General features: G+C 42.3%; 1 protein-coding gene across 4 annotated transcripts in view; it reads left to right on the plus strand.

Moving 5' to 3' along the window:
* LOC147998898 (disks large homolog 5-like) overlaps positions 1–15,059 on the plus strand; it is a 72,463-nt gene extending 57,404 nt beyond the window's left edge. For 2 of the 4 annotated variants that reach the window (XM_087595782.1, XM_087595781.1), the window contains exons 2-5: positions 12,895–13,038; positions 13,672–13,838; positions 14,555–14,660; positions 14,787–15,059. In XM_087595782.1, the coding sequence (XP_087451908.1) occupies positions 12,938–13,038; positions 13,672–13,838; positions 14,555–14,619 (333 nt within the window). In that variant the 5' untranslated portion in view covers positions 12,895–12,937 and the 3' untranslated portion in view covers positions 14,620–14,660; positions 14,787–15,059. Of the gene's footprint in view, positions 1–10,350; positions 10,518–11,552; positions 11,713–12,894; positions 13,039–13,671; positions 13,839–14,554; positions 14,661–14,786 lie in introns of those variants that run through there. The other 2 variants (XM_087595778.1, XM_087595779.1) reach the window with 2 other exon arrangements.
* Positions 15,060–23,551: the final 8,492 nt, after the last annotated feature.

A 23,551-nucleotide genomic window follows, 5' to 3' on the forward strand; every position in this document is an offset into this window, starting at 1 on the left:
CCACAGATCTATGCGATACAACATAGTTTTAGGAATTATGTTGCAGTCAGCAAAGCCAGAGCAATGGACCCATCTAATCCCTTTGTCATGCATCAGAAGTAGAGAATGTGGAGTGTGCCCTGTTGGGTTAATGCCTTGAACTGGCTCACCACATTCCCAATTTCCCTTTGCAATGATAACATATTTTTGGCATTACACATTGGATGTATGCAATTTGCCTTTTGATTTCATAGGGGAATAATTAAGGGACTTCCTGGAGTGTCGAAAAGCACTGTGGATAAACTGTGTAGAGACCGAAAGACTACAGGGGTTTTGGAAGCTGAGCTAATGTATTTTTATTATGATATGTTTAAGAATCTATGGGGAATTGGGAGTGGAATATGGTGATTTGAATGATAATGGCCCCCATAAACTCACATATATGAATGTTTGTTGCTGGTTAGTGGAAATATTCGGGAAGAATTATAAGATACGGATTTGTTGGAGGAGTGTATGGGATTGGGCTTTGAGGTTTCCAAATTCAACACCATCTATAGTTAACACTTTCTCTGTCTCCGACTTGCACATAAGATGTAAGCTCTCAGCCAATTCTCTAGAAACATGGTGTCCTACCTGCTGCCATGTACCCCAGCATAATATTCATAGACTCATGATCCTTGAAACTGTAAGCTGAAATAAACTCTTTCTTCTACAAGTTCCCTTGCTCATGGTGTCTCTTCACAGCATAGAAAAGAAACTAAGATTGGAAGGAACAGTTAAGTGAAAAATTTCTCAATAATATCCTGGAAAATAAAATTCAGACATTTACCAAATGTGTCAGGTACCGTGATCAAGCTGGCTTGACTGCAGAGGTGCAAGAATGTTTCAACAAATACAAATGAATAAACAATTCACCACAGAAAACCAAGGACAGGAAACACATGATCACTGCAGTAGAGGCAGACAATCTCTTTGGCAAAATCCCACAGTGATTAATGCAAAAGTCCTGGAGAATCTGGGATATGGAGAAGACATACCTTAACATTATGAAGGCGATATGCAAGGCCAACAGCATCCTAACTGGAGGAAACAATAATGGATTTCCACTAAAATCAGGAATAAGTCACAGATGTTCATTCTTTTCATCTAATTCAACTAGTATGTGAAGTCTTCTCCAAACAATATGACAATAGAGAGATGGAAAGGCATGTTAATATGAAAGAAAGCAGTCAGAGTATTCTCATTTGCCGGCGATATGATCCATATATAAAGACCACGAAACCACTAGCAAACTCCTATGGCTCATGGACACATTCACTAAAATCACAGTAAAATCAATAGAACTCCTGTATACCAACAATAAATAAGACGAAAGAAGCCAAGAAAACAAACCCATTCAGAATAAAAATCTTGTAATATCTAAGGAAGTAAAGACTTGTTAAAATGAAATCATTAGGAAAAATAAAAAAACTAAAGAAACCAGAAAATGAAGAGACCTCTCATTTTCATGTATCAGTATGATTTATATTATTATATTGAATCCTACCAGAGTCATCTACTGGTTTAAATCCATCCCATTATAATCCCAATACAGATCTTCATGGGAATGAAAAAAAATCTCAGAAGTCACATGAAAGCACAAATGAGCAGGGCAGTCAGACACTGCTAACTAATAAGACAGTAAAGCACTGCGGGAGGCATCACCTTTAATGATTTCACCTTCATTTTGGGGAATAGTAAAAAAGAAAAACCAGCATGTTAATATCATGAGAGCAGACACAGTGCCTAATGGAATAAAATTGAAGAGCCTGATATTGGCCTATGTTCTTATCAGCATTTGGGTTTTGAGAAAAAGGAAAACAAACAAACAAAACAAAAAACCCACAACCCCCCCTCCCACCACCACACACAAGTGCAGTTTTCAACCTGTGGGTTGCAACCCCTTCAGGGAACAGTCACATATGAGACATACTTTATACATGATATTTACATTACAATTCAAAACAGTAGCCACCTTACATTTATGACTTAGCAATGAAATAATTTGGTAGTTGGGGTTGGTTACCACAATGTGAAGAACTGTATTCCTTGAGTTGTTCTTGGTCATAGTATTTTTCTGCAGTAACAGAAATGTGACTGATATATAAACTGGTACCGAAGTGAGTGGAGATGTTTGTGAGGAATCTCTTGATTTTTTGGAGGAGGGTGGGAGACTTTGGATTGGGAAAACTGTTGAATTATTTAAGAAGATCTTAACAGTTCTTTTAGTTTGCCACATGGGAGACATAAGTATTGTGAGTCTGTGCAAAATAGAGCCTCTCTGATGAAACTTCAAAGGATGGCAGGAACTCTATTGGTGACTGGCTTAGAAGCAATTGATATAATTTTGGCAAACAATCTGTCTCTTTTCTGCCTGTTTACTAAGAAGTGACCTGAAGATAAATAAAAAGCTAATTGACTAATTGTTTTGAGCAAACTTCAAGGGGTAGCTATCCGGTGACCTTCCTCATATGGTAGGAATGTGTGTTTGTATTTTTCATTGTTAATGTAGCCAGGACTTCAGTTAATCCTGCCACATTCAGGGTCTGGAGGCATAGGACACTGCAAGATCTCCCAGGATTTGGAAAATGTCCCAATTGTTGTAAGGTCCCCAAAACATGTTGTCACCCCACACACATTGGGAAGCAACTTAAAGGAATATGACCCCCTCATTCTCAAGAGGAAGGGTGGGTGGGTGGTTATTTGTCTGCCGTGGGCTGTAGATGATTATTGTCAGTTAGGGGGTTGGTTGCAAGTTCTTACTGGCCATGGTCAGGGAGGAAACAGTAAAGCAGATTCGAATCAGGAATGTCTTTCTTCCTTTCTCTTTCTGTCCTCAATTCTCTGTCTAATGTGGTGGGAAATCAGGAGAAGGGACTAAAATGACAAAATCATAGATCACTGTATCTCTCTTTATACTAGAAAGCAATACCAAGTCTCAAATATTTTAGGATGGCATGGATTTTTGAATGATGATAGAATTTAAAATTGTACTTGCATAAATGATTCAATTCATTTTTAAGATATAAGTATATGCAACTTATTCACAATGTGGTGTAAAATTCTAATTTAATAAAATTACTACTGCACACTGCCGTGGATAATTAAGGAATTCAAGCTAGTACTTTCCAACTATAAATAATCAGTCTTCCAGTCATGTTAGGTACTGCTTTAGTTAGGTACAGAAATAAGCTTTATTTAACTTCCTGTGTATGTTTTTAAAGTTAAGTAGGAAGTAAATCCCTTGGGAAAAAAAGCCACATTTGTCCACTGAGATAGACATTACATACAAAGGTGGTTCTCAAATCCTTTAGAGATCTGAAGAATCTGCCATTTCAGATGTCCTAATAGTTAAAGGCTTTTCACAGTGGGAGAGACCTCAACTCCTGGTAGTGTCCCCAATTTATTCTGAAAAAGATGATGGGCTCTAAAGAACCATTGGGTGAAATACTACCCACTTACCTCTACTGCTGCCAGAAAGCTGTCCAGACTGTGCAGAAGTTGATCATGGGGAAGTCTGTGTCCCAGTTTTTGGAAAAAAAAATAGGATAGTCCTTCAAGTGACCTGCTTCAAAGGATTGTTGTCAGAGCTCCTGGCCCATTGAGTTGAAGGTGGATGCCACAGTGACACAGGAATATTTGCTGACTGACTCCCAGGGTAGCCAACAATTTCTGTCATTTCTTAGGTTTGGAAGCTGTTTGCTCTGAATTTCCTTTTATTCAGGCAACATTTCTCCTCCTCAGATCTTGGATGGGGTTGAAGATTAGATAGTTTAGTCTTAACCTTTTCTTGTTATGAGAATCAGAAAAGCAAACTTGTTCACCATCGTGCAGAAATGTGACAGCCAGGAACCTGGACAGGAACAGGGTGGACATGGGAGGCTCAGAAAGCAGGGCTCTATGGACACTCCACAGCAGTATCAAAACTCCTGCGATAACCGCTCTGGCACCATAAATCCTGAGAGAGGATGGGGATGCCAGGAGAGTGTGCGTGGTCTGCCCACTGCCTGGGACTTTTAAAAGCTTGTACCACCCCCGAGCACATAGAAGAGCTTGAGCAGAAAGAGGCCGATGCCCAGAAGCCGCTGCTGTGGTAGGAGGCAGTTATGGCGGTTGGAGGTGGAGGAGTGATGGGAGAAGACCGAGGAGTTTCCCCAAAAGACAAGAACAGACACCATCCTTACTACTCCAGAACCCACGCCAATCCCACCCCACCCCTAAATGCCCAGTCCACTGCCAAACTTCCCCATGCCAAGCATTCACAACTTCATCCCCACTGTGCTCATTTCTTATTTTTTTTAACTTCTTATTTATTCTCTGTGAACCTCACATCCTGCACCTCAACTCCATTCATCTGCCCTCCCCTCAGGTCTGCACTCCACCCTTACATCCTGCTCTAAATCAGAGCAAAAATAATCTTCGTGTGGAAGCTGAATAAAGAAAAAGAAAAAGAAAATTTGTACGCAAAAAATGTGTCAAATTTTAAGGATGAAAGACATAAACGCTTAAATTGTTTGGAATTAATGAAAGTACATTTGGTCTCAGAAGACTTATTATGGTTAATAAATGCAAGTTATGATAGATAAGGGATACAAAGCTTAAAAAGTGATAGAAAATGATTTAGGTACAAAATTTTAGACTAATATAATTTAGATAATGAAGTACCTTCTCCAATTTTGCAAAATACGAATGGACAGAATATTGTGACAGTAATTCTTACCTGATGCATCTCATAAGTTTTCTTATTTTATCTAGCTTATTAATGTTAAATTAAAGGTATTTCTTGGAGTAAAAGGGGAAATGCTGAGGTGACCTCCCTTTGTACTAAGGTGTGTCAACTTTCAATTGTTAGTTCTGTACTGGCAGTGAGCTAAGTGCTGGCAGGATTTCTCTTGTCATTTCTATGTCCCATCATCAGCTTTGCTATTTTGTGGATGTTTGTCCTTCTCACCAGCTCAACACAAGCTAAGAGATGTATCAGGTGTTGTCTCACTGCCGATTGGATGTAATAAAGATCTGATGGCCAAGAGGTGCGTCAGGAAGTATGTGGGCAGAACTTCCGGGCATAGAGAGGGACATAGGCAGAGGCAAGCTGAAGCAGGAGATTCAGAATAGACATGGGCAGGAAGAGATATGGAACAGACTACAGCAGAGGGGTAAAGAGCTAACCAGCAGGTGGGTCTTAATGGTAGAAGAATGGGGTTAATTTTTAGAGAAGATGAGGGACTGCCCAGTGAAAGGCCTAAGATTCAAACTATGTTCGAATTCTCCATGTCCCATTTACACCTCAGGGAGCTCTGTGAAAATAGTACACAATACAGTATTTACATGGCTTTGAGTCTGTGGTTTGGTTACTTTTGGTCACTGTTCCTCAAGACTGCAGGACAAGGAACAACACACAGGGCAAACACATGAAAACCATGTGCAGCTTAGAGTGGAAAAGATCACTAAGAAGTTTAATGTCACAGCAAAGTCATGTGCTGAAGAGGAGGGTGACATAGTTAAGGAGATGGATGTTATTAACGATAAGCCTCCTGCCTCTGTACTGTAGAGATGTGGAAGGTGTCCTCAAGGCAAGACTCTTACCAATTAAAGTTCCAACTTGGAAAAGGGAGCTCAATAGATTTCGTGCTCCTACAAAGCAAGTGCATAGGGAAGCTGCTGCTGTTGTCATCCAAGCAGGCAGCTGACAGGTCAGTGCAACTCATGTGGCATGGAATTTGGAGGAAAAAAGATTTTAAGATTCAGGATGACATGAACAGGACCAGGCGACTCTCGCATTTATGTTTTTATTATTTGCTGCTTGAATTAGAATGATACTCATAGTCTCATTTTTTTAGTTTTCTTTCATCACTTTATCTACATTTCCAATTTATCTCCCACTCCATGTTCCTCTACATGACCCCCTCTTCTGTCCCCCACACTCTCTCCCTATGAGATTGCTCCTCCACCTGCCAATTCATTCCCGCCTCAGAGGCCTCAGTTCCAATATCATGGTTCATGAAGCTTCCTCAGAAACAAGGGTCTCCCGTCCCAGTGATCCCAGATAAGCTGGTCCTCTGCTACATATCTACCTGGAGCCATGGGCACACCCTGATTCTTTTATTAGTTACCTTAGTTAAGGTGTCTCTTCACAGCAATAGAGCAGTGACTGACAGGCTTAAATTCACTTTGCATCCCAATTGCTGTCCTTTCTCTTGTTACTTCTCTCCCACAGTTCCTCCCCAATGTCCTCACACCATCTCCTCTGAGAGAGTAGAGGAATATCCCTCAGAGTGTGCCTCCACCAAGACACATCAAGTTTTTGTAGGGCTGGTGCACCTTCTCCCACTGAGGCCAGGGAAGACACCTGAGTTAGGGTATCAGATTTCACAGACAGGCAAACCTTTGGGGATAGCCTAGGCTCCAGTTACTTACAACAGTGTATGTAATACTGTATTAAACTTAGTAAGGTTTATTTACCTTCACCTAGCAACTCATCCTGAGAAACAGTGCTCTGGCCTGATGCTTTTGTTTTCAGCCCTATCTTCCTCTTTCTTCTGTGCTTACCACTGTAACACAGGAGAAGCTTCTAATATTCATGTTGCCAGATCTTTCCGGTCTTGGGGGATAGTGCTATTCTGAGTTGTATATGGATTTAATATCTTCTTTACGTATGATGAATATATACTTCAGGAAAGGACTGCTTCCTTGTTTCTATTAAGATCTAATATGACGAAAGGATTCTGATTAATATTCCAGAATCGTAGGCCACCAGGTTGGTATGTCATCACTCACTGAAGTGAGGTGAATTTTATAACACCTTTTGGCCACCCACTTTCAATGTCATTATGTGGTATTGCCTTAGGCTCTTTTCTACATTCCCCTGCCTTTGGCTGAGTATATGGTTGAGGTCTCTCTGTGACTGTGCAAAGAAGTAAGAGCTAGGGCTGGGCCACAAAATAAGAAAGTACTTGTTCATCCAAAACAAAAACAAAAAACAAACAAACAACCAAAAAAAGCTCTAGGGTAAAATATCGGTGCTAGTGCTGAACTGAACTGCCAGAGGTATTTTTTTTAAAGTAAATAACACTGTCTTGGGGCTGATAATATGAATCAAATATCCTGCAACATAAGTTTGCAATGTTACCTACATTTTATAAATCAAGTCTGACTACCGTTTTGGTTGTTTCCAATCATGTCTGAGTGCATCATCATGGGGAATCCCAAGGAAAATCAGAAATGGGTTCTTGAAGCTGTTGCACAGGGCCAGTATAGACCTAAATACCACAGAGGAAACCTTGATTCTTATCACAAGGGATCATTCACCATCCCTCTTGTCACATAACTTATGACAAGACGTCACCTTTCCTAAACTTAGCCTTTTTCCCAAGTGCTGCAGAAGGGAAGACCTGGTGTCAAGGGGTCTGGATTCAAACCACAGGACACTGAATTCATTTAAATAGGTGTAGTTTATTAATGCACACACCAATACAGTTCAACCAGAGCAACAGCTCACAACTGTGTACTGGACATTGCTAGACCCAGCTCATTGCAAGATCCACATGGGCTCATGCACAAGTGTTGGAAATGCTTCGGTCTATGGGCCCTGACTCAGGCCATTTTACACATAATTGTTCCTATTTTCCTTGAATCTGATGGGTCCTATGTGAAGAATACACTTGGGGAACTTGTTAAGATTAACAAACCTCGGGGCTGGGGATTTAGCTCAGTGGTAGAGCGCTTACCTAGGAAGCGCAAGGCCCTGGGTTCGGTCCCCAGCTCCGAAAAAAAGAACCAAAAAAAAAAAAAAAGATTAACAAACCTCATAACATACAGAACATAACAGGGTATGTGACCAGCACCACACAGTTCAATGTCAGGTTTTTTTGTTTTTTGTTAGTTTGTTTGTTGGCATCCATGATGTGGAGGCGTATTACAGAACAATAGGAAAGAGCTGGCTGCTGTGTAACAAATTTGCTGCTATTAAGGTAGGTATGGGGGCAAGACTTCAGCAACAGCCCTTAAGATGGGAAGGAGATGATGTGTTTGATACCTGAAAGGAGCTGCCTCAGCTGTGTTTCTCTGCCTGCTCAGTGTCCATTCACCATCACTCTGTCCCTGAAGAGGAACTCAAGGTCTGCCCCCTGCTGCCTGTGAGCCAGGACTAGGCACAGAAAGGCAAGGCCACAGCACTGGTTTCCAATTCCTCAGTAATGCTGGATTCCCAATAATGTACTTGTATACACAAATACAGTGTGGTAAGTTACAATATATACTAATCATTTCTTACATAGGGCAACAGTTGGTTGCCTACAACTAATTCTATTTTAAAAAAAGAAAAGAATCCTGGCTCTTGTGGAAATATACAAAGAAATATCTACGATGGTGGGCAATGAATTCTGCCATGGACTGAACTCAGAAAGGTGGGGTTGTGAGAAAGATGCATGGTCAAATAGCCCACCAGGTTCACATTGTGTCAACTTGATTTAATCTAATGACAAAGAAGTGGAGTATCTCTGATGGCTTCCTTCTAATCCCTTGAAAGGATCACTGGGGACTGGCCTCAGTACATCACACTTCTTGATGGGGCAACAACACTCAAGGAAGCTTGATTGTCATAGTCACAGTATTATGCTACATATACAGAGTAGATAATACTACGATGTTCAGATGATGATATCCATTTGTATGCACTCTTAAGGTGAACCTAAGGAAAGAGAGATCAAGGTCCTTAGAATAGAAAGATCAGTCCCAGTTTTGTTTTTTTTTTTTCTACCATTCCAAACTGAACGACTGGTAGGGAGAGAATAGTAGATAATCGAGAATTGGTGGATGATGCTTTGAATGCAGGGTGGGTTTCTGTGCTGGTTTTAGACAGGGTCACAAGTATCCCATGTTGCCCTCTCCCTGGCTGGCCAGGTTCACTTTGAGCTCAGATAAACCTCCTTCCACTTTCCAATACATAGGCTTACAAGAGTGGCTTCCAAGGACTGTGAGGACAGCATTAGCCTTTGACAGTTGAGGTGTGTAACCACAACTATAGTTTTAGCCACGTTTTCCCATGTCTACCAGCTATTTCAGAGTGTTGCTGTTCTATGCCTGACAATCAAGGACACAGAAAAATAACCTGATAGAGAGCAAGGACATGGTGATCACATCCTTACCTCTTCTGTACGTTCTGGATGAGGTTTGTTAAAATTCCAATATTGCAAAAAGCTTTATATAGGACCCATCACATCAAGGTTCACTGTGCACAGTTCTATCTAAAATGTCTAATCAGAACTGACCACCAGATAACACTTCCTGCAGTCCTCATATGAGAAGCTTGGGATTTTGTTTTGACTTTTTCTTTTCTCTGTCTTTCTTATTTTTTGCTATATAAGTTGAGAGAAAGATAGTTAGGGCCATGAATTTGCCCCCAAAATTTGAACTATGGATGTGATCAATCAATGTTAGTGTGTGCATTCTATAAAGTATTCATTTTTCACTATGATAGATGCTTTTGTGTTTGGTGGGGTGGCCATTTCCCAGTGTACAGGTGCTGGGACCTTGCTCTATCCACTTAATGATGTTTATAGGCTCATTTTAGACCTTTCTGTGCACCCCCTATATCTCTTGACTATTTTATTTTTCTGATAGAAGCTCATGGTATATCTTACTCAGGCCTGTGAGCAGTGCTCCTTTGGCGACATTGGTGCAGAGAGGAGAACCCCACCACCAGCATGAGGTTCCCTTCACTCGTGGCTCCAATATTGCACTTTCCTCTGCCAACTGGTCTCCACACTTTTCCTAGCACCATAAAGATTTCAACTCTTTCTCCTAAGGAATATTCTGGCAATTGTCGATTGTTAAGCACATGACTTCATGAGTGTTCCCCTAACACACACCCATGTTGTAACCTACCATGCAGACTATTTCTTGATGTGATATAAAGCACCTGTACAGAATGAGACAGGAGAACTTTTGACTGCATATTCAAGCTGGTGTGAAATCTCAGGAAGTTTTAATGGCTAACATTGGTGAATGAGGACAATTTGAGTTAGGATGAGACATTTTGGGGCAAGATATGGAAGGAAACATTCATTTAGATGCATAGGAATTACTAAGGTTTTATAATCAAGCCTTGAGGAAAATTTGGCTTTGGAAGCAGGAGATGCTCAGTGGCTCTACCCCAGGAAAGGCTCCTGGAAAGGGCACCTCTGCTTTTGCTCAGTACAGGGAGAACATTAGCTGGGAGGCAAAGTCTGCTCCCCATGACATCTGCTGTCCCTTCTTGGACATTCTATTGTCTCCTAGAGAGTTCTGGCATCCTCTGTGATGTCACCAGACATCAGTGACAACCAGTGCCCTAGTTTCTCTCAGTCTGAGTCTGGCAGTTACAAGCTAAGTCATGTTTTCCCATCTTCGCAAGCGTTTTGGGAGGAGGAACGTCGATTGTGGAGAGACTAGAGTGAAGGGGTCTAGCCTTTCGTCTCAAAGTAATGATGGAGAAAGACAGCACTTCTGCGGAATGTTTAGTAAGTTCTGGGCAGTACATTTTGAGCTCCCTGTCAGGGGGGCTGCAGGCTTAAGCTGACCTTTCTAGCAATGGGCCACAGCAACTGGAGCATCTGAAAAGTAATTGAATTTCCATGAATATCACAATTCCTTAAAGTCAAGAATTTCAGAACTTTAGTTTCCCCAAACCCACAGGGAGGATATGGTAAGGCCAATGCTATTATACTGTGAATTTCTGGCCTTTACTTTTACAGTGCATTTGTTAGGTTACATTGATATAATAACATGATCAGGAGTCATGGAGGGTCCACCTTTTCTGAGTTTAGACAGGGCAGCACTGTATTTCACTCTCATTGCTTCTTTAAATACAGTGGGTATCTGACAGTAGGAACAGGGGGAGAATTGTGCTCCAGGCAATAACCTTATTTTCTTAGACCTTCTCTGATTTTTTCTAACTGGCAGGGTCATCATTAGCTTTATATATTAGAGGTTGTGTGTTACACACATTTTTCTAAAATACCAAAACTGTTTGGAACATGTGGACCAAGATTCAGCCTGTAACCTATTGGAACTTCTGGGGCATTTGTTATTTCATATAGGGGAATTGATAAGTCTGTTGAACATGTCCTCCCTGGAAATGTGTTTTCAATCCAAAGTTGTTGGCCTAGAGTATCAGGGTAGGACATCTGAGTGTCTCCAATCACTCAAGTTTTGTGGATGGTGAATTTATCATCTGAGTTCTGAAACCACAGGGGTGAGGGTCCTTAAACCAAGTTGTACCCTGTTCAGTTGATGATAATCCTGGAGAAGCCATCTCCATGGTACATGTAAGCACGTGATGTCCAGCATAGGGAACACCTGGCTGCTTACATCTCTTGGTGTCTATAGAGTAGTGGGAGAACTGAGATCCACTGAGGAGGCCTCTTAAGCATAGACCAATCGCCTTGCAGTGACACTGGGTTCCAAGCTTGTTCTCCTGTTTAGGCCTCACTGTGGTCTATGTACACTCTATGCATTCTCCCCATGCAGGTTCACTTTTGTTCTTCTACCTACAGACACTGGGAGAGAAACATCTTCCCCTGAAACTGCCCTAAGCGAGAAGCAGGCCAAGAAGGAAAAGGAGAAGCTGATTAAAGAGCTGCAGCTCATTACTGAGGAGAGAAATGACCTGAGAGATCGCCTGAGGTTTCTGACAGAGAGATCTATGAAACACAGGTATGAATTGCTCCAAACGTTCTTGTTTCATTCCTGGGTCTGCAAGGTCACCTTCATCTCATCCTATTAAGGTTTTGGGTTCTAGAAAGCTGTGCCTCCCACACCCGGTGCCAAACCTCACCTCCCATATAGAGGAGATTCAGAACCTGACCCTTCCTGAGGAGAGAGATGGACAATAGACTCATCTGCTTCCATTTATTGAAAAGCAGGATTTGTGGTCTGAATGAAGAATTCAGGGATAAAGTCAGGGAGAGTGAGTTCCCAGTGTGCATTTGCAAAGCCCTTGATTGCTGGTGGCTTTGCAAGATTGTAATTGCAGTGAGTTTATGGTGAGTCTCTGTACTTACTAGGCAGGGGACTGAGTGCTGGAAGATCCAGGCAGCAGCCTGAGGGGCCTGGTCCCAAACTGTTCATCTCAATGTTTGACTAGAAGTTGTCAGGCTCAGCCCTGTTTGTTATTGTCTGTGTGTCTGTGGGAGCCCCTCGGAAACAGCAATGCTGCATGCATTTCTCCTGGTTCTCACAGTGCTCTCTGTTTCCATATTTGCTTTTCTCTTTCTCTGACTCTGTTTACATTTCTCTTTTTTTTGTGGGTGTCTCTCAGTCTGTGAGTCTGTGTGTGCATACATCCAAATGCATATGCACAACTGTTATATGTTTATATTTCCCTCCACACTTGGAATCTAGGGGTCTATGTCTTGGCCTGAGTATTTACCTGTAACACTTTCATGGTGATGTGAATGCTTTGTTCTGGGAGCCCCACTGTCAACAGCACAGTTCTTTGCCTATGTGGCAACGTTTGTCGGTTTATTTGTATTCCTTGTGCAGATTATAATTTTGTGTTGATATATGGTCTGTTATCGGGACAGGAAAAAAGTAATCACAGGTTTCTGGCTGTGTTGGGGTGGGGGAGCATGGAGAGGTGTGGCCTAGGCTCTTGATAGCTCAACTGGCTTGACTGCAGATTGCCTCTTGATTGAACAAAGGGAGCCAGGGAAGCCTCAATCTGGATGCTGAGATTCTGGTGTCCTGGACGCAGAAAAACACGTTTCTGAAGCTGAAGAAGATCCAATATGTAGAATTCAGAAGGTGTCCTTCCAGGGCTGGGGTAGTACAGGACCCACCCTGAGCTCATATATTCCTAAATGCTGATGTTCACTGGATTCTATCATTTGGGGCCAGGCCACACTTCAGGCCAAATCCATATTATGAAGACCTGGAGAGAATGGAGGAGTCAATCATGTCAATTCTGCACAACTTAGAGATGGAGAACACTGAGATCCATGAGGACAGCCATAAGCTGAAGAAGGAGATTACCTTCTCTAGGTAAGTCCTGGTCAGAAAGTCTATCACCTGTGGAATGGCCATTTCTGACTTTCTTTGTTCTGGATTGGACAGTCTTCAGCTATGATTCTATCTCTTGTGCTCTTTACACATCAGTGTTCCAGGGTCATTAGGACTCAGTTTTCAGTTCCATAAAAGACTGTTACTCATCCCAGGATTGTCTAGGCATCTGCAAAAGGCTCTAGATAGAACAGCACTGATTGAAGTCAGCAGAAGGTTATTAGGCTGACCTGGGCCTATGGTGTCAACCAGGTTTTACCAAACTCAGTGCGTGCACCACATGGTTAGCATGACCTTCCCTTGGTTCTACTGACCTCTTTTGTGGGTGTTTGCCAACTACTAATTGATGTTGCCCCCATGCATTGGGCTTTCATGGATAGTTGAAGATCCATGTTCTTTTTGAGAGATGTGGACACTAATTGGTGCTGGGGCCAAGCAAACAATTTATTCTTCCCTGAATTAACTCTTTGTGGTTTGTGCAGGAGCATTATATGTATCGAGATGTATTTTATTAAGTCTTCATGGGTATCTGGGACCTGGTAGAGTTAGTGGGACTTGGGAGTATGAATGGGAGAAAGGGGCAGCATGATCTTATTATGCAGACTGTATTTCCAGAAACCTGCTCAGCCAGCTCCTGATGGAGAACACATGCAGGAAGAAGTTGGTCCCACGGAAGCAGGGGAGCAAGGAGGGACATCTTGAGTGTGCACTGAACCAGAAATATTTGGTTGACTTCAACAAGAAAGATAAAGACCAGCAACGTCCAGACCCAGCATCATCAGGTAGGGACGAGCAGATGTGTTAGCTTAACAATATCTGATAAAATTTGCCAGTTTGATATATCTTTGCTTCCTCCTACCTCCTTTCTAATTTACACTCATAACCAGCCAACCACCTCATGTAATGGCATTGTTCATTGCTCTGCCTATGCACAAGTATTCTGGGAAGTTACCCACTTTTCAGAAACTGAATTATTTTGCAAGTATATTTTGCTGCTCTTTTTGAAGCTGCATTATAGAAATGGTGACAGATCAATAACATATCACATTATGCACATGCACGTGATAGATTGGATGCTATGTAGAGTTTTGAACAAGTTCTTGGTTCTTGACAAATGACAAGTGGTCATATGACTTCTTGTGTAGGAAGCACCTTTCCGGGATAAGAGCCAAGTGCAAATGTCAAATTAGTACTTGTCATTGGCTTTAACCTTGGTGACATATGGACATCTCCTTTCTTCCTGCAACCCAATGAGGTCCCTTCCATTGCCCTGTTCTTGGTTTGCACTGGTATAAGTCTGGGTCCCATATTGGCAGCCCACATTACTGTGAGGGTTGCTGGAGATTTTGCCCTGCCCACAGAGTTAGCAACAATGATATCAGTTAAAAGGTCCATGTCGACTGTCCAAGAGAACTGAGGTGGTAGAAGGCAGGATTCTGACAGCTGGCTTGCGTTTCACCACCAAATCAGTGTCTGAAAAACTGCCTTCCTCTCCCAGGTCTCAGAAAGTACAAGAGAGCTGGAATTGGACACACCCCAGTAAGAGAGCTTCCTGAAGAATAAGTTGCTTTCTCAGGAGTCCCTGATGACAAACATCCTGAATGGTAACAACATTTTTTTTTGGGAGAGTATTCTTCCTCAGAGTTAATTTGTCATTTCTTAGAGACCCTAAATTTATATAACACTAAGCCAGCCTGACTGATTGAGGTCTTACTCACTTTCTTCTTCAGAAAACACCACTTGAGAGACAGCTTGGGGGACCGCCTTTCATTATGTGTGCTAGAGGAGAAACAGCAATACATCTGTGCTTCTACATGTTCGTTAAGAATATGCTGTTTAGAAATATTTTTGTTATGATTTTAATTGAAGTTTTCATTTTGTTGTTTCATATTTATATGTTCTTGTTACTATTTTTCACTTTCAAATATTTTTAAATATTTTTATTCATTTTAATCCTGTTCTGTTGTAAAAATGTATTCGTTATGAATAAAAATTGAATTCTATCTCTTGACTCTTAAGACCATCATTCTTACTCAAGGGTTCTGTCCCCTCCTGTGGACTTAGAACTTACAGATAGAGATGTATCTCTGCATGTTCCATGGAGCCTGGGCTAATAAGTGAATTCAAAGTCACCAAGGGGTACCCAGTGTGACAGTGTCTTTTGTGTGGATAATGTGGCTGTTTCTCCGACACACACTTTGTAATGTAATCACTGACATGCTTTACCCAATTGTTAGGGTCCATGTGGTTCTTCTGAGAGAGCAGCAGATGCTCTACCCTGTGAGTCATCACCACAGCTCCTGCAGGTGGCTTTTGTTATTCCACATGAGGTGCTGTATTAGGTGGACAGGATCACCTCCAATTAAATAGAGAGATCTCAGGAGATGTATGTTCACAGGGAACTTACTGAGCTGTGCGTGCTCAACGTGTTAGGTTGTCAGGCATCCCTACAGGGCTCTGGTGTCCCCACTGCTCATTGAACATTGGGGATCATCCTCCAGCATCACTTAGTTTTCATATTAGAGCAGATCTTTCACCTGTTATCAATGATGGCCATATGTTTTATGCACATCTGATAAAATACTGAATAGAAACTAGCTTCCTGTAGGCCAGATTGGCTTAATCAGTTTTTTGATTGTTAGCAAGAACATTATCTTAATCTAAGCAGTTTAGGGAGGAACCTCAAGAGCATCCATAGTGAATGTAGCCTGCAGCTGTGAACACAGGTTTCTTTTGGAGAGCAGGCCTGTGCAAGCCCAGAACTGAGGTGGGACAATTCAAGCTACCCTTTTTCCATGGCCAATCTGGGATCGTATTGAGAATGTATTTTTTCCAGGTGACTCATTTCCAATTTATGAAATTGAACTAACTTACTGAGAGTGGAGGTGACTCAGAGAGTTAAAGTACAGAAGGACCAATCCAGAATGTCCACAAAAGCTTGCTGTCACCCCAGGGCTTTTAAAAGCTCATGAGGTATAGAGAAACAATGTAGTATTTGGTTATTCTCATGCTTTGGTTAGTCATTCATTATAAGCTGAACATGACACAATAAGAGTCATCTGTGTCACAATAGAAGCTAGTTGTAACTAGATTTACACCACACTATCACATCACTACCGTATTTGAGGTTCTCAGTTACTATCTAAGAACCTGGAAGAGGCCTGGGTCTTGCTACACAAACTCATAATTTATGTCTTCATGACACTGTGTGCTTTGTTCTGTTGATGCTACCATTGGCATACAACACCTTGGATACTTTGTGCTGACATCTGTGACATGAGACAATAGTTCATGTCATCCTAACCTGAATAAAATGTCCTTAGAGTACAGTGTGGTAGGAGGGGCCTTCTTTTCCTGTGAGATAGCAAAACATTTCCAGTCTCCAGTCAAGTCTGTCAGCCATTGTCCAGTGCCTGTCTTGAAATGTCCACCTTTGAAGCTGAGAGTCTTCATCGAGGCTGCTCTGTAATTTTGTAGAAGATTAATAGGTTCCAACCCTAGTATTTAATTCAGTGTGACTGTACTTGCCGAACATGCTCATAGCCCTGTTATCACCCCTAGCCCTCTGTGCTTTAGAGAAAGAAAATAAAGAACCACATTGCACTTGAAATTTCTCCTCCAACAAAAGGAGAGCCTGCATAGGGCCTTTAAGTAACTCTAAGCCCCAGCTTCCCCACAACTCCCTCCATCAATTCCATTATTGGTGTGTTTTCATTACTGTTCACTTTCTTTTTTGTGTGCAAAGAATGTGTACCATGTCAGTAAAGTGTGTGTGTGTGTGTGTGTGTGTGTGTGTGTGTGTGTGTGTGTGTAGTCCCTAGTGAAAACTGTCGAGGTGCATGCAGTCTCATGTTACTACTGTCCCATGGCACCTTGCAGGGAACACTGAAATGGTGGCTACTTTAATTCAACCTAACCCGGGTGTGCATGGTTTTCAGTAAGATTTTGAGGTCATCACCACTACAGAGAGCAGAAACAGCTTCAGTAGTTACATGTTGCTGTTAACAAGATGAGGCCAAACCTCATCCCATAGAATGTCAGGTAGGATTTGATGGCAGGAAATTAATTCAGGGTTCAAATCAAATCAGTCAATTACAAATAAAGTGAAAAATACAAAGTGTCAAGAGAACCAAGTCCTGTGCGTTGGGTTTTTTGTTTGTTTTATTTATTTTTTGTTTCTTTTTTTGTATTTTTGTTGAGAAGATCCACCAGAGAGGCAACCCCTTCTTCAAACAAACTGCACACCGGAGACAATACCTAAATTGACACAATTAGAAATGAAAGGGGGAATCTAACATGAGGCAATGAACAAATTCAACAACCATTAGGTCTTACCTCAGAGGCCTTTACTCCAGAAAACTGAAAATCTATTTGATATTGGTATTTTCTAGACAGATAACAATTACCAACATAAACCCAGATCTGGGAAGGTACATGGATAATTCTCAGAAGAAAATAGGTACTGTCAGTATAGTTTGCCCCTCCCAAAATTAAAAAGCAAAATTTCTGGGCCATATGGCTTTAACGCAGAATGCTATCAGACTTTTAATGAAGACCTAATAACAATAGTGCTTCAATTATTCCACTATATTGAACTAGATGGAACATTGTTAGACTCCTTCTCTGAGGCCATAATCAACCTGGTGTCTAAACCACACAAGGAGCTCCCTACAGAGAGTGTAAGCCAGCCAGGGGGCCAGGGTGAGTGCTCATGGTGGGAGGGACTAGCAGAGGTGCTGTGGCCTTGGTGTGCACAGGCTTAGGGCTGGGGCAGGGTGCGTGGTGAGTGTCTGTGGCCACTTGACCTGGGTCCCAGTGGGCGCCCAGGGAGGTCACAGGCCAGTTGTGCATCTTCTCCCTGTCTGCGGGGCTTCTGGCCCAGCCAAGCACAGCCTTCATCCTGGACATCCACAAGGACAATGAAATCAGGAAATGGGGGGATCCCCTGAGCCTCTCTGGCTTCTTTGGCCCTGCGCTGCAGTTGCAGTCAGAGGAAAAGCAGCTGTGAGTTCCCCAACTCTTCCCAACCCCTCAGGTCTCCATGCCTTCCCACTCCAGAGAGGAGGAGGGCAGGGCGAGCTCTGCTGCTGCTCTTCCATGCACCCAAAGCCTAACTTTTGTCTGGAGGTCACTGCTTGCCCCTGACCTTGCCCCTGACCATGAACTTGCCCCTCCCCCTACTCCTGACCCTGCCTCTGCCCTAGGCACCTAGGAGAAGTGAGGAGAGCCTGAAGGACAGACCCCAGGCCAGGACCCCCAGAGACTTGTGTCGCCCATTTCCTAGAAGTGTTATCCTCAATTCTCCACACTGGGTTTTGTTTGTAGGGAACTGGCAGGTGGAGGGCTTTGCTGAGCCTGGGATAGTGGTGGGACTTATGATTGAGGGAAGTCTTTCAGGGAGTTGGAGGCCTCTCTCAAACTCTCTGACCATCAGATACCCTCCCTGATTTGAGCGCCCTGGGGAAGTTGGGAAGCCACTTTTCCCTGTCCTGTGTGACTTTGCCTGAATGTGAGCTCTTCTGCTGGAGATACTGTCACATGCTTCTTTAAAAGCACCTGTTCCTCAGATCTAGATCAGCTGCGAAAACAGGCTTCTTCAAGTCAGGTTGAATGCTACCCCTCCCAGCTCAGAGTTGATAAGATCCCCCAGCACAAGTGCTGGGTGGGTCCCAAGGAGGAGTTAGAGCAAAGTGCCCCTTCTGAGAAGTGACTTCCGAGATGAACAGACCAGAGAGAACAGAGTGCATCCCAGGAGAGAAGAGGCCAGGATGATTTAAAGTGGAGAAAACCCGCATGTCCACCATCTAACAACGTTAGGGTTTGTGCAGATGTGGACTTCAGAATCTTGAGGTCAGATTTTTCTGAAAACACCTGCTAAGTGAAGGTGAAGTCTACTGTGGGTGGGATTGTCCCAGGCAGGGAGGGGATCTGACTCTGCAGGCCTGACCAGCTTCTTCATTCTCCTGAAACTAAGTGTTGGTCAGCTGTAAATCTGAAGTGAGAGTTGGTTTTTGTCAACAAAAAGGATGAGATTTCAAGTCTCACACATTATGTGAGACACACATTTACCCACGGGGGATTTGAACTCACTTCTATAGAAGTGACTGGGGCGAACAGAGGGAAAGCATTCTCACCTATAGCATTCTGTCTGTATCAGAGACTACAGGGACTGGATTCCTGGACAGACATGGCCAAGCAGACACACCGTGTAATGGGGGGAAACTGAGGTAAGAAATATCCTGGGGACAGTGATTTCAGATTGTTTGTGCCTTTAGCCAGGAATCTCTTTTGCCATTAAGGCAAGCAGCCTTGGGCCTGCTAACTTGTCACTACTTCAGGGGTCTCTGCTCTCACACCTGCATCAGGTCCTCCTCAGATGAAGGCCTCTCTTAAAAAAAAATAAAAATGTATATAAAGCAATGTTTCTCAACCTCTGGGCCACGACCACTCACAAACATTGTATATCAGATACCTTGCATATTATGACTTATAAGAGTAGCAATATTAGTTATGAAGTAGTAATGAAATAATTTCACGGTGGGAGTCATCACAGCATGAAGCGCTGTATTACAGGTTTGCAGCACTAGGAGTGTTGAGAAACACGGCCATAGAAGCTGACACATGGGAGCAGACCAGAGAATATTCCTCCATTCACATAACAATTAAAACACTAAATGCACGGATCAAAGAAATAACATTAAAAGGGGTAAGGTATGAATATCCAGTAACAAATGATTTCAGACCTATCTGAATTGCACCAGACTTCTCAATAGAGACTCCAAAAGCCAGAACATCGTGGGCAGATGAAAGGCAGACCCAGGCTCCTATACCCAGCATAATTCTCAGTCATCATGAATGGAGAAACCAAGATATTTCATGACAAATCCAAATTTAAACAATATTTTTCTCTAAGACAGCATAACAGAGGATAATAGGAGGAAAACTCCAAGACACTGAGCTAAACTATAACCAACAAAAAGCAAGAAATTAGTCACCTTGCAATAATTTCAAAAAAAAAAAAAAAGAAAGACAAGCACACAAACATAATTTCACCTACAACCAGAAAAAGAAGAGAAAGCAGCAATCATTGGTCTTTAATATCTAACCAGACCCTCTGTCACCCATTCCCCAGCTCCTATGGACCCCTTTTGCCAGCCAAAGTGTATACAAGGATGGGTCTATGGTTCTAGGTCACTGTGTAGAAAAGGATTGATTGACTTACCTGGCATTAATGTGCTGGTAGGCCCTTGGCTCTTGTGAAACATGTTGCCCACCAAATAGGAATCCTAGAGGTGTGAGGGGGGAATGGATGTGTATGGGAGGGGAGCACTGTCATAGGCAAAGCTGAGCAGAAATGGGAAGTGAGGATGATGAGGGGATACTGGAAAGGGGGCCACATTTGAAATATAAATAAATAAAATTACCAATTAATAAAAAATAGCCAAGAATAAAATAAAAAGTGAAAAGGTAAAAGAAAACTTACAGCAAAACAAAACTAAAGAAATCCCTGTAGTATATTGGTCTAATTCTGCTTGTATTTAATGCTAATTTGTGGAACTCAAGACTGGCTAATCCCCAAAAATCTGACCCTGCTCCCAGTTAACTGTGATTATGAAGAAGCCAACAGCCAACAGCTGCACAGCAGAGAGATGGGGGAGGGGAGCTTTGAGGGCTTTGCTAGACAGGATCATGAGGAGGGAAGAAGGAAGAAGAAGCTGCCAGAGAATAAAGGAAGAACATGTGTGATGGAGAGGAGAGAGGAAGAGGAGAGCAGCCATGGTTAAGGGAGAGGAGAGCCTGGTCCTGAGGGCTGTCCAAGGGGAACTAAGAGCAGCCAAGATGCTACACAGTGAGTAAGAGTTGAGTGTTATTGTTTGTAAAGTAGATCTGATGCCATGGAGGGCAGGCAGCTGCCCAGCTACTGTGCTGATTAAGGCATAGTATACATAAATTTAACACAATATGTATAACCAGTAAGACAGCGCTGTAGAGGATCCTAAAAGGATTACTTTAGTTTGAAGGGAAGGATAAAATGCCAGAGGAAACAAGAAATAATTTAATAAAACTATGACAGTCAATCAAAAGAAGCCAATAAAAACCACAAAAATTAACAAAATGACAAAATTTAATACATAGGTTTAAATAATATTTGCACGTCACTAAACTCAATTCCCCAGTAAACAGACATACATTTAGCCAGAAACAGGATCACCATCATGAGAGTTGTAGAGGATATACTAGGGAAACAGACCTAAGACACAGGTTCCTATGGCGATTCAGTGCAATTTCTCTATCAATAAAAACCAACAAGCTCTAGAGTTAAATGTCTGTGTTAGTGCTGACCTACACCACCAGACATATATTTTCTTTTAGGTAAATAACAAAATCATGGGGCTTACAATGTAATCAAATATCCTGAAACATGAGTTTGCAGTGTTCCCTACACTTTTTAAATCAAGTCTGACTACCATTTTGGTTGTTTCCAATCTTCTCTGAGTGGATCATCAAGGGAATCCCAAGGGAAATCAGAAATGGGTTCTTGAAGCTGTTGCACAGGCCCAGTATAGACCTAAGTACCACAGAAGAAACCTTGATTCTTATCACAATGGATCATTTCACCATCCCTCTTGTCACATAACTTATGGCACAATGTCACCTCTCCTGACTTTAGCTTCTTCTCCTAAATGCTGCTGAAGGGAAGATTTGGTGTCAAGGGGTCTGGATTCAAACCACACCAACACTGAATTCATTTAAATAAGTGTAGTTCATTGAATGCACACACCAATACAGTTCAACCAGAGCAACAGCTCACAACTGTGTACTGGACATTGCTATGGCCCAGCTCATTGCAAGATCCACATGGGCTCATGCACAAGTGCTGGATGCTGCTGTCTATGGCCCTGACTCAGGCCATTTTACACATAATTGTTTTTATTTTCCTGGATTCTAATGGGTCCTACGTGAAACTCATAGTTGGGGAACTTGTTAAGATTAACAAATCTCATAACATACAGAACATAACAGGGTATGTTACCAGCACCACACTGTTCAATGTCAGATTTTTTTGTTTTTCTTAGTTTGTTTCTTGGCATCCATGATGTGGAGGCATATTACAGAACAATAGGAAAGAGCTGGCTGCTGTGTAACAAATTTGCTGCTATTAAGGTAGGTACGGGGGCAAGACCTCAGCAGTAGCCCTTAAGATGGGAAGGAGATGATGTGTTTGATAACTGAAAGGAACTGCCTCAGCTGTGTTTCTCTGCCTGCTCAGTGCCCATTCACCATCACTCTGTCCCTGAAGAGGAACTCAAGGTCTGCCCCCTGCTGCCTGTGAGCCAGGACTAGGCACAGAAAGGCAAGGCCACAGTGCTGGTTTCCAATCCCTCAGTAATGCTGGATTTCCAATAGCGTACTTGTATACACAAATACAGTGTGGTAAGTTGCAATAGATACTAATCATTTCTCACATAGGGCAGCAGTTGATTGCCTACAACTAATTCTATTTAAAAAAAAGAAACCTGGCTCTTGTATAAATATACAAAGAAATATCTAGGATGGTGGGGGATGAATTCTGCCATGGACTGAACTCGTGGAAATGGGGTTGGGAGAAAGATGCATGGTTAAATAGCCCACTAGGTTCACATTGTGTCAACTTGATTTAATCTAAGGACAAAGAAGTGGAGTTTCTCTGATCGCTTTCTTCTAGTCCCTTTAAAGCATCACTGGGGTTTGAACTCAGAACTTCACACTTCTTGATGGGGCAACAACACTCAAGGAAGCTTGAGACTGTCATAGGCACAGTATTATGCTACATATACAGAGTAGAAAATACTAAGATGTTCAGATGGTGATGTCCATTTGTATGCACTCTTAATGTGGACCTAAGGAAAGAGAGAGATCAAGGTCCTTAGAATAGAAAGATCAGTTCCAGTTTTTTTTCTATCATTCCAAACTGAACGGCTGGTAGGGAGAGAATGGTAGATAATCGAGAATTAGTATATGATGCTTTGAATGAAGTGTGGGTTTCTGTGCTGGCTTTAGACAGGATCTCAAGTATCACATGTTGCCCTCTCCCTGGCTGACCAGGTTCACTCTGAGCTCAGATGAACCTCTTTCCACTTTCCAATACATAGGCTTACAAGAGTGGCCTCCAAGGACTGTGAGGACAGCATTAGCCTTTGACAGTTGAGGTGTGTAACCCACAACTATAGTTTTAGCCACGTTTTCCCATGTCTACCAGCTATTTCAGATTGTTGCTGTTAGATGCCTGACAATCAAGGACGCATAAAAATACCCTGATAGAGAGCAAGGACATGGTGATCACATCCTTGCCTCTTCTGTATGTTCTGGATGAGGTTTGTTAAAATTCCAATATTGCAAAAATCTTTATATAGGGCCCATCACATTAAGGGTCACTATGCACTGTTCTATCTAAAATGGCCTAATCAGAACTGACCACCAGATAACACTTCCTGCAATCTTCATATGAGAGAGA

This window comes from Rattus norvegicus, chromosome 19 (genome assembly GCF_021556685.1).
Source record: "Rattus norvegicus strain SHRSP/BbbUtx chromosome 19, alternate assembly SHRSP_T2T, whole genome shotgun sequence".
Lineage (NCBI taxonomy): Eukaryota > Metazoa > Chordata > Mammalia > Rodentia > Muridae > Rattus > Rattus norvegicus.